Consider the following 12,447-nt stretch of genomic DNA (forward strand, 5'->3'; position numbering starts at 1 on the left):
GCTGTGCCCCCCACCCACTCTTTACACTGCTACTCTCTGTTGTCATCTATGCATAGTCACTTTAATAACTCTACCTACATGTACATACTACCTCAAATAACCGATGCCCCCGCACATTGACTCTATCAGTACCCCCCTGTATATAGTCTCGCTATTGTTATTTCACTGCTGCTCTTTAAGTACTTGTATCTCCTATTCTTATCTGTATTTTTTGAAACTGCATTGTTGGTTAGGGGCTCGTAAGCATTTCACAACACCTGTTGTATTCGGCGCATGTGACTAATACAATTTGATTAGTACTCCTCCTCTGTCTGGTGCCTGCTTCTCAGTGGGAGACAACATACCAGAAACCACAACAATTGTCAAAAACAGAGATTACCTCTTTGTTTCTATCTGAACTTGTTCAATAAGAAACACATTTTCGTTTTCCGAAGGTGCCGCCTAATGAACATGACCCAGGGCTGTGTTCAGCAGAGCACAACATCGTAAACTGTTCAAATATTGTGTATGACTGACATGTAGAATAAGGAATAATGTCAACTCTATTCAAGACATTCTATCTGCAATGTTCAGTGCCAGAACGTTGCACCCTGCTGAATGTGACCCAAGTTTTCTAGTGCATTTTGCCTAAGCCTACGGTATGAGAGTTCACATGTAAGAGCGAGACATCGCAGTAGCTGTTCCTCTAGGAACAGTCAAGGTGTATGAATACTTTCTGATCTTCTGAAGGAACTGTACATATGTTTCCCCCAGGATACAGATTCATACGGGGGGGCGGCAGAGAGAGAAATAAAGGGAGGGAGTGGATGATGATCATCAGGATATTAGAATTGCAGTGAGAGCAGTTGTTGATATCTATTGCATATTAAGATCATCATAAGGTAATTAAGGGGGAGGGAGAGCGATAGTGCAATCACTGTGTAACATGGTTAACTGCGTTAGGAGAAAGGAGAGCAAGTTTCCTTCTCTCCATGTGAAGAAACAACAGATGAAGCAACACATACTCTAAACAAAGAGAAAAAAAATGTAACATAGTAACCATCCACTGTATAATGATGTCTTTCTTAAGGCCAGGCTGAAATGACAATTTTGCATCTACTTAGCAATTTTGAGCCTTCCATTTAAGTTGTCAATGCCAGGTTTATTATTGTTATCGATCATTAAATAGTACCCGCAAAACACCAGTCTCAATGTCAACAGTGAAGAGGCGATTCCGGGATGCATGCCTTCTAGGCAGAGTTCCTCTGTCCAGTGTGTGGTCTTTTGCCCATCTTAATCTTTTCTTTTTATTGACCAGTCTGAGATATGGCTTTTTCTTTGCAACTCTGTCTAAAAGGCCAGCATCCCAGGGTCGCCTCTTCACTGTTGACTTTGAGACTGGTGTTTTGCGGGTAATTTCTCACATGGAATAGCCTTCATATCTCAGAACAAGAATAGACTGACAAGTTTCAGAAGAAAGTCTTTGGCCATTTTGAACCTGTAATTGGAACTCACAAATGCTGATGCTCCAGATACTCAACTAGTCTAAAGAAATACAGTTTTATTGCTTCTTTAAAATCAGCACAACAGTTTTCAGCTGTGCTAACATAATTGCAAAAGGGTTTTCTAATGATCAGCCAGTCTTTTAAAATGATAAACTTGGATTAGCTAACACAACGTGCCATTGGAACACAAGAGTGATGGTTGCTAATAATGGGCCTCTGCACGCCTATGTAGATATTCCATTTAAAAAACTGCCGTTTCCAGCTACAATAGTCATTTACAACATTAACAAAGTCTACATTGCATTTCTGATCAATTTGATATTATTTTTATTTTAATGGACAAAACAAAAAGTTATTGTCTTTCAAAAACAAGGACATTACTAAGTGACCCCAAACTTTTGAATGGTAGTGTGTGTGTGTATGTATATAGCAACACCTCCCCCCATAAGCATTACTGTCTCTTCTATATATGTTATATCTGTGCTTCTACATCAGCATTGCATGCTGTTTGGGGTTTAAGGCTGGGTTTCTGTATAGCACTTTGGGACCTCTGCTGATGTTGAAAGGGCTTCATAAATACATGTAATTTCTTGGCCAAAGAAAGTCTCTTCTCATTGGTGTCCTTTAGTAGTGGTTTCTTTGCAGCAATTCAACCATGAAGGACTGATTCACACAGTCTCCTCTGAACAGTTGATGTTGAGAGGTCTTAAAATTATAATTTTTTAAAATAATGTCACTTTCATTTAACTAGGCAGGTCACTTAAGAACAAATTCTTATTTACAATGTCGGCCTACCCCGGCCAAACCCTAACGACGCTGTGCTAATTGTGCGTCGCCCTATGGGACTCCCAACCATGGCCGGCTGTGATACAGCCTGGAATCTAACCAGGGTCTGTAGTGAAGCTTCTTGGGAGCGCAGCATTTATTTGGGCTGCAATCTGAGGCTGATAACTCGAATGAACTTGTCCCCTGCAGCAGAGTTAACTCTGGGTCTTCCTTTCCTGTGGCGGCCCTCATGAGAGCCAGTTTCATCATAACGCTTGATGTTTTTTGCAAGTGCACTTGAAGAAACTTTCAAAGTTCTTGAAATGTTCCACATTGAGTGACCTTCATGTCTTAAAGTGATGAAGGACTGTCATTTATTTTTGCTTATTTGTGCTGTTCTTGCCATAATATGGACTTGGTCTTTTACCAAATAGGTCCATCTTCCGTATACCACCCCTACCTTGTCACAGCACCACTGATTGGCTCAACCGCATTAAGTAGGAAATGCATTCCTGGGCCCAGATTCACAAAACACTTCTTACGCAAAAACTTAAGAAGCTTCTTTAAAAAAAAAAGTTCATAAGTGCAATTTCTCACTAATATCTTAAGATTTAATGATTTTCTTATGAACTTCTGAAACATCTTCTTACTAATCTTCTGTCATGACGTTGCCCTCTTTGGGTACAGCAAGCCCCATCCCCCTCTCCCTGCCTCCTACAACTAGGCTGCTGTGGTGAGAGAGGTCGTAAATTCCTCGAAGAGATGATCTCCTCATGGACAGTATAGAGAGAGTGAAGTTTCATAGAGAACAAAGGAATTTCTTCCACCTCACAGAACTTGAGGTCCGAACAACATTTGTGTTCCGCAGAAGGTATAAAAGATTGGTGAAGAATCCAGCAACGAACTGGTCCGTTTGGTACAAGTCTGTAAATCTCATGAGAGACGGTGCGGCCACATTACCATAACGCTGTTTATATAATAGCCTCAGATATGAGGTTTACATCTAATTGTTGTATGAGATGAGTGAGGATGATACCGTTTGTAAAATTGTGATTTTTTTTTCCCCCTTTTGAGATGAACTAAATCAGAGGACCGCCCATGAGCCCAGTTAGGGTCAGGCATCCTGGCACAGACCCTTTTCTGCAACTCCTGAATAAAACCCCAACTTTGAGAAAATCTCAACAGACCATGTTTTTCTCCATGACGAGAGGACAAAGGTTACAGACCATTGCTGAATCCTTTAACCATACCACGTGGTTAAACTCTTAGGACTATCGATACCGACAGAATAAGAACAAGTCTTTGATATTAATTACTAGTCTACAGCTAGGAATTCGGTATCATTGAACGCGAAGAACGGCAACCGCCGAAACACCCATTCTATAAAGAAATGAATGAATGTCACTCTGAACAATCCATCCTAACCACGAGACAGAGATAGAGAGAGAGGACAGAAACTCTCCAACAGAAACTAACTTTTCAACAGCGATCAAGACGACACACTGAGCGTAAATACACTGCTCAAAAACATAAAGGGAACACTAAAATAATACATCCTAGATCTGAATGAATGAAATATTCTTATTAAATACTTTCTTTACATAGTTGAATGCGCTGACAACAAAATCACAAAAATTATCAATGGAAATCAAATTTATCAACCCATGGAGGTCTGGATTTGGAGTCACACTCAAAATTAAAGTGGAAAACCACATTACAGGCTGATCCAACTTTGATGTAATGTCCTTAAAACAAGTCAAAATGAGGCTCAGTAGTGTGTGTGGCCTCCACGTGCCTGTATGACCTCCCTACAACGCCTGGGCATGCTCCTGATGCCAACTCCTGGACAGTCTGTGGTGCAACAGACTGGTGGATGGAGCGAGACATGATGTCCTAGATGTGCTCAATTGGATTCAGGTCTGGGGAACGGGCGGGCCAGTCCATAGCATCAATGCCTTCCTCTTGCAGGAACTGCTGACACACTTCAGCCACATGAGGTCTAGCATTGTCTTGTATTAGGAGGAACCCAAGGCCAACCGCACCAGCATATGGTCTCACAAGGGGTCTGAGGATCTCATCTCGGTACCTAATGGCAGTCAGGCTACCTCTGGCGAGCACATGGAGGGCTGTGCGGCCCCCCAAAGAAATGCCATCCCACACCATGACTGACTCACCGCCAAACCGGTCATGCTGGAAGAGGTTGCAGGCAGCAGAACGTTCTCCACGGCGTCTCCAGACTGTCACATGTGCTCAGTGTGAACCTGCTTTCATCTGTGAAGAGCACAGGGCGCCAGTGGCAAATTTGCCAATCTTGGTGTTCTCTGGCAAATGCCAAACGTCCTGCATGGTGTTGGGCTGTAAGCACAACCCCCACCTGTGGACGTCGGGCCCTCATACCACCCTCATGGAGTCTGTTTCTGACCGTTTGAGCAGACACATGCATATTTGTGGCCTGCTGGAGGTCATTTTGCAGGGCTCTGGCAGTGCTCCTCCTTGCACAAAGGTGGAGGTAGCGGTCCTGCTGCTGGGTTGTTGCCCTCCTACGGCCTCCTCCACATCTCCTAATGTACTGGCCTGTCTCCTGGTAGCGCCTCCATGCTCTGGACACTACGCTTACAGACACAGCAAACCTTCTTGCCACATCTCGCATTGATGTGCCATCCTGGATGAGCTGCACTACCTGAGCCACTTGTGTGGGTTGGAGACTCCGTCTCATGCTACCACTAGAGTGAAAGCACCGCCAGCATTCAAAAGTGACCAAAACACCAGCCAGGAAGCATAGGAACTGAGAAGTGGTCTGTGGTTATCACCTGCAGAACCACTCCTTTATTGGGGGTGTCTTGCTAATTGCCTATAATTTCCACCTGTTGTCTATTCCATTTGCACAACAGCATGTGAAATTTATTGTCAATCAGTGTTGCTTCCTAAGTGGACAGTTTGATTTCACAGAAGTGTGATTGACTTGGAGTTACATTGTGTTGTTTAAGTGTTCCCTTTATTTTTTTGAGCAGTGTATGTATATTGATTGCAAATGTTCCCCGATGAGTGAGGGTTCATGTGCAAAGGAATAGCATTTCAATTGTTATAATTATCAACTTTCTGTTGTATTCTCAGTCGACCTGCATTTCTGTGAATTACTTAGTTAGTAAATAAATGATTTAAGACAATTGATGTATGGATGACTCATAGTGAAGACTGGGTTTGTGCAGATAACCAACAATTTACGACGTTTGGAATGAGACTAACGTGAGGTAAAGTAAATCATTCATTCAAAGACTAATTGATCAGATATAATTTCCTAATATAACTTTTCAGATATTTTATAACTTAAATCTGAATATTTTCCTTGGTGCCCCGACTTCCTAGTTAATTACAGTTACATGATTAATCAGTTGAATCGCGTAATACTAATTACAGAGAATCCTTGATAAAAACTAAAAAAGTCTTCATTTAATGATAGTAAAGACGCAACACTTCTTAAGATGTTTGTTACAAGGCAACCAATTTAGCTAGCAATGGCAATCATGTTTGCATATTTCTTACTGAGATTAGGGTTCTAAAATATGTTCTTGGGTTTAAAATCATCAATACTAAACCTTTCAGATCAAGTTGAGTGAATTAAACATGGTCAATTGTTTTCTTGAGCTTTTTCTCTCACTGCCCTGAGTTTAATACAAGGGTTTAGCCATCTTGGAATCAAGATCATTTCAAAAACTTTATTTTCAAGAATCAAATTTCTTATTCAATTTTTGCTTAATTAATGAGAAACGTAAGAAATAGCGCAATAACATTTCCAATACCCTTTGAGGAAAAGCAACTCTTCTTAACTTTCTTCTTAAGTCTATAGTTAAGGGGAAAAAATGGCAGTTACGAAGTAATTTCTTCTTATGGTTCTGTGAATCCAGCCCCCAGGTGACTACCTCATGAAGCTGGTTGAGAGAATACCAAGAGCGTGCAAAGCAGTCATCAAGGCAAGAAATCTCAAATATAAAATATATTTTGATTTGTTTAACATGTTTTTGGCTACTACATGATTCCATGTGTGTTATTTCATAGTTTTGATGTGTTCACTATTATTCTACAATGTAGAAAACAGTAAATTAAAGATAAACCCTGGAATGAGTAAGTGTGTCCAAACTTTTTTCTGGTGTTGTAACAGCTGGGTTAAGGCCACAAAAGTTTCCCCCAAAAAAATGCACGAAAAAGGTCTGCTTTCAGCTGAACAATAGTTCATTGTGTGCTAAATCATGTCGACGCACCTTGAACAGTGCAAGAGCACTACACAAACCACACCCATGGCTGACATTACTGAACTATTATTTTCCCAAAGAGACTAGCAGACACTTGAGTACATCAATCTAGACAGATCCATCAGAGGTACTGCAGAGGCTATAGATGTGGATCTCTGTCGTCACAGAGAGGAAGCGATTTTCCCTCAGTGTGAATTGTGAGTGGCAGGTCGACATGCAAGATGAGACAGCACAGTGGGTGAGAGAGCAGGGACCTTAAAGTCCTTCTACAACATGTATTTGTAGCCTTAAGTGCGTGTACATTATTTATACTTGGTATATCGCTTTTCAACAGGAAAAGTTGAAAAAAAATGTTAAAGTTTAAAAATATAAAAGTCACTGGACGACTTCTTCGATGTTTAAACACACCAAATCACTGAGGTCATCTCAGCACTGGACAACGAGGAGGATGAAAAGGAAGAGGTGGAGGAGACATAAGGAGCATGAGGAGGAAGAGGATCATAATGGACAGAATTGACAACATCAGTCAGTCTGGACTGCCAATAGTCAGATAACAGACACCGTGACAAAGTGCTGATACAGGTGTCTACTCTGCTCTGGGCTCAGCTAATCGATAAACACAGGCTGCGTCCCAAATTGCACCCCGTTTCCTATATTGTACACTTCTTTTAGGCAGTGGTGGACAAAGTACTCAAATGTCAAACTCAGCAAAAAAAGAAACGTCCCCTTTTCAGGACCCTGTCTTTCAAAGATAATTCGTAAAAATCCAAATAACTTCACAGATCTTCATTGTAAAGGGTTTAAACACTGTTTCCTGTGCTTGTTCAATGATCCATAAACAATTAATGAACATGCACCTGTGGAACGGTCGTTAAGACACTAACAGCTTACAGACGGTAGGCAATTAAGGTCACAGTTATGAAAACTTAGGACACTAAAGAGGCCTTTCGACTGACTCTGAAAAACACCAAAAGAAAGATGCCCAGGGTACCTGCTAATCTGGGTGAACGTGCCTTGGGCATGCTGCAAGGAGGCATGAGGACTGCAGATGTGGCGAGGGAAATAAATTGCAATGTCAGTACTGTGAGACAACTAAGACAGAGCTACAGGGAGACAGGACGGACAGCTGATCGTCCTCGCAGTGGCAGACCACGTGTAACAACACCTGCACAGGATCGGTACATCCGAACATCACACCTGCGGGACAGGTACAGGATGGCAACAACTGCCCGAGTTACACCAGGAACGCACAATCCCTCCATCAGTACTCAGACTGTCCGCAATAGGCTGAGAGGCTGGACTGAGGGCTTGTAGGCCTGTTGTAAGGCAGGTCCTCACCAGACATCACTGGCAACAACGTCGCTTATGGGAACAAACCCACCGTCGCTGGACCAGACAGGACTGGCAAAAAGTGCTCTTCACTGACGAGTCACGGTTTTGTATCACCAGGGGTGATGGTCGGATCGAAGGAATGAGCGTTACACTGTGGCCTGTACTCTGGAGCGGGATGGATTTGGACGTGGAGGGTCTGTCATGGTCTGGGGCGGTGTGTCACAGCATCATAGGTCTGAGCTTCTCATTGCAGGCAATCTCAACACTGTGCGTTACAGGGAAGACATCCTCCTCCCTCATATAGTACCCTTCCTGCAGGCTCATCCTGACATGACCTTCCAGCATGACAATGTCACCAGCCATACTGCTCGATCTCAACGTGATTTCCTGCAAGACAGGAATTTCAGTGTTCTGCCGTGGCCAGCGAAGAGCCCGGATCTCAATCCCATTGAGCACGTCTGGGACCTGTTGGATCGGAGGGTGAGGGCTAGGGCCATTCCCCCAAGAAATGTCCGGGAATTTGCAGGTGCCTTGGTGGAAGAGTGGTGTAACATCGAACAGAGAACTGGTAAATCTGGTGCAGTCCATGAGGAGGAAATGCACTGCAGTACTTAATGCAGCTGGTGGCCACACCAGATACTGACTGTTACTTTTGATTTTGACCCCCCCTTTTGTTAAGGGACACATTATTCAATTTCTGTTAGTCACATGTCTGTGGAACTTGTTCAGTTTATGTCTCAGTTGTTGAATCTTATGTTTTAAGTTTGCTGAAAATAAACACAGTTGACAGTGAGAGGAAGTTACTTTTTTTTCGGGTAGCTTGTGGAAAGCTACCTGAAACGTTTGACCCAAGTTAAACAATTTAAAGGCAATGCTACCAAATAGTAATTGAGTGTATGTAAACGTCTGACCCACTTGGAATGTGATGACAAAAATAAAAGCTGAAATAAATCACTACAATTATTCTGGCATTTCACATTCTTAAAATAAAGTGGTGATACTAACTGGCCTAAGACAGGGAATTTTTACTAGGATTAAATGTCAGGAATTGTGAAAAACTGAGTTTAAATGTATTTACACACACACACGCATATACATACACACACACACACACACGTATACACATATACACACTTGCCCCTCCCTGTTGCACACAAGCTTTCCATTTCTCCAGTAAAAAGGGGATTTATGTTTGATCTAAGATGAATTCGTCTTCCCCGTTAATTTATTTGGCACTTATAGTATTTATTTATTTATTTATCTAACATCTTGAGATGGGAAGATTTTTTGTATTTTTATTAAATTCAATCAAATTGTATTTGTCACATGAACCGAAACCAGCAGGTGTACCTTACTGTGAAATGTTTAGTTACAAGCCCTTAACTATTTCTTGAGCTGCGTTGTTGGTTAAGAAAATATTTACTAAATAAACTACTGTGAAGAAGAAAAAAAAGTATCAATAAAATAACAATAACAAGGCTATATACAGGGTGTACCAGTACCAAGTCAATGTGCGGAGGTACAGGTTAGTCGAGGTAATTTGTACATGTAGGTAGTAGGGGTAAGGTGACTATGCATTTATAATAAACAGCAAGTAGCAGCAGTGTGTCAATGTAAATAGTTCAGGTGAACATGTGCTCTTTATATAAGAATGTTAAAATTAGGTGACATTTTAAAAAATCCACCAAGACACACTATTCAAAAGGCACTTAATTGGTGGAACGACCCAGTTTAAACATCAATGAAGAAATGCAGTCTGTCAGGTATCCAATAACAGGGGGCTGGGAGTGGTGTGAGGGGCTGAGCACTCCAATAACGAAAAGCAATATTTGAATGTGCCAACCACACACAGAAACACAGACAACGACACTCTCACACAAATATGTCAAAGATATGGACATTTGGCACCTCCAAGAGTCAATATGTAATTTGAACATTATTCAACAAGATGACATAATATACAATAGCGTGATTCCCTATTTACAGATACCAACAAGGGAATGGGGACGGCAACAGGCTATGGTCAGACTGACACACCTGGTTAAAATACTTAGGCTTCTAATGGTTTTAAAATTCTCTGTCCTGTGACAATAGACATCAAGTAATCTTGATGCCAGAGGGCCTGGATATTACTTTGGGGGGTCTTTGTCTTCATATCTGTAAAATCAAACTAGGGAACAACTGCTTCGGTCTGTGTGACTCTGCTGCAGTAGGCAGGTGTGGGGGGAGTGAGGTGTGTATCTCTTGCAGTGGGTGGATGAGAGAAAGGGATAGCATGCAAGAGATTGAGTAAAAAGAGGTGCGACTCACCTGTATCTCCTGCAGTGGGGGGATGTGGAGGGTGGAAAGTAGCAGCAGGGCACAGCTCCAGGACAGGGCAGGGTTACACAGCTGGGCAACAGCCAATGACAGGCCCAGATGGCCAAGGACCACACCCAATCCTTTAATCCCCACTACACAGCAAGCCACAAGGAGACCATAGGCCAACAGAGCTGTCACTCTGAACTGATGGGAAGTTGAAAAGCAAAAAAGCATCAAAGCTATAGTATTTTGGTTCTAATTTGTCTGGAAAAAAATTGGGGTAAAAATGTTAAGGTCCCACTTCAGCTGATGTTTTCCTTGTATATTATACCTTAGGAATGAAGAAGCTGGCTAGTCTGGAGACCACGGCATGGCCCAACAAAGTCCACAGCAAAGACTTTCTAGCCCAGTGACTCCAGAAACTCCACTCAAAGTCTGTAGGGTCCTGTCACAAACAACTCATTTTATCATGGGTCGAGTCTGAAAATGTCATGCCATATGACACACCCTAGGAATATTTTTTTTTTTGACAGGCCTCTGAATTTAAAAAAAATAATAATTTACACACCTTTGGAAGTCGTACAATGTTTGTAGACCCCAATAGCCATAAATTATACTCACCTTTTTATGCCCCCATATTAGAAAGCCTTTCTCCAGTTGGAACTCTCTCTCCAATCCTGCTTCATGCTCTAGGAAAAGAGAGCATATTTTAGTGACATCTTCTCACATTGTCTGTACAGTTTCAATCATTCAGTTTTTATTCCGGAGTTTTGCCAGGAGGCTTGAAGAACTCTACTATGAAGTATGACAAGCTCTGTGGGGAACGATGTTTGGTGTCCTATGGTTTTAATTTAAACATAACGCCGGAAACGCAGCCACTCCCTCAACCAGCATTTCTCAAGCTCGGTCCGGGGATCCCAAGAGGTGAACATTTATGTTTCTGCCCTAGCACTACACAGCAGATTCAAATAATCAACTCATCATCAAGCTTTGATTATTTGAATCAGTTGTGTAATGCTAGGTCAAAAAACAAAAGGTGCACCTCTTGGAGTCTCCAGAATAGAGTTAGGGAACCTTTCAGATCTCTGAGAGGGAGTCAATGGTAAGAACGGATAGGGAGTGAGTTGTCATCATCACAGATTTACCTGACAGCTCACTTTTCTGCAAGGGGTATGAAACAGTGCCACAGTCCCACCTAGTGGCAAAAACTGCATATCACAGCCAAGGTCTCCACTTACAGTAAGTAGCCTAATACAAGGCCACAAAGGGTGGGAAGTCAGGTATCTTGCATACAGCAGACTTAACTAATTCAGTGTGGAAAAAAATGTAAACAATGACCCAATTGATAGACCTTTTTAACTTAAGACAGATACATTTACCTTTGGAGAATATGTGCAGTTGATAGAATGAGTAGAGATGGGAGCCAAAAGAGAGCACCCAGTAGGCACCGACCTCCGCTCTCGGCAACGCCGCAAGGGTTGAGCTCTGTTTGGCCATCAGTGCCAAGACTGGAGGAACCATGGGGAAGAGTGAGTGAGAGACATGAGATCTGTCAGCCACTTTATAGGTCACATTTCTCCCTCACCAACAACAAATAGAGGACCATTCTGATTCCATGAGAGCAACATTACATTCCCTACTTTTCTCTCCAACATGTTAAACGTATAGGGTAGCCTATTTATTATATTCATTTGATGGATACTTTTTGCAGTCTCCTATGAGGAAAAAACAATGGTGTACGCTAATTATAGGACCTTTGGTTTCTAGTTATAAAGGTGATATAGGCTATTTAAAAGTATTTTATAGGTCAGTTGTATTTAAGCTGTCATAATTTTCAAAACAGGAGATGTATATATATATATATATATATATATATATATATATATATATATATTTAATTCATTACTTGAAATGAGTAGACACCTAACAGATTGTGCCTTTAAAGCTAGTCCTTAATTGAAACAAAGCTCGACGCCGTCTCTGTTTTGAATGAGCTATGGATGCAAAGACGAACTAATATCAAAATGTTTAACCATATTTTGAAGCTATACAGCGTTTGCTTCCATTTACAAACATTGGGGTAGAGCAAGCTTATATTTGGGGTTCTGATGGCGTACAACAGTTGAACTAAGCTCATGAAGCATAACTAAGTTATATTCTTCAAGAATCTATGGGTAGACAAAAAATGGATGTAGCAACTAAGGATTCTAGCTTTAAGAGTCAAACGAAACATCCACCTCAATTTGTGCCAGAGGTGAGTGAGGGACCACGTTTATATTCGCTGCATACCACCATCGCTTTTGGAAACAATAGGC

General features: G+C 41.7%; 1 protein-coding gene across 3 annotated transcripts in view; it reads right to left on the minus strand.

Annotated features, from left to right (window-relative positions):
- Positions 1–12,447, minus strand: part of hhat (hedgehog acyltransferase) — a 108,473-nt gene that overhangs the window by 95,664 nt on the left and 362 nt on the right. For all 3 annotated transcript variants that reach the window (XM_036960260.1, XM_036960258.1, XM_036960259.1), the window contains exons 2-5: positions 11,512–11,640; positions 10,754–10,821; positions 10,464–10,577; positions 10,142–10,336 (exon numbers count right to left, since the gene is read on the minus strand). In XM_036960260.1, coding sequence (XP_036816155.1) covers positions 10,142–10,336; positions 10,464–10,577; positions 10,754–10,821; positions 11,512–11,629 — 495 coding nt within the window. In that variant the 5' untranslated portion in view covers positions 11,630–11,640. The remainder of the gene's footprint in view (positions 1–10,141; positions 10,337–10,463; positions 10,578–10,753; positions 10,822–11,511; positions 11,641–12,447) is intronic.

This window comes from Oncorhynchus mykiss, chromosome 23 (assembly GCF_013265735.2).
Source record: "Oncorhynchus mykiss isolate Arlee chromosome 23, USDA_OmykA_1.1, whole genome shotgun sequence".
Lineage (NCBI taxonomy): Eukaryota > Metazoa > Chordata > Actinopteri > Salmoniformes > Salmonidae > Oncorhynchus > Oncorhynchus mykiss.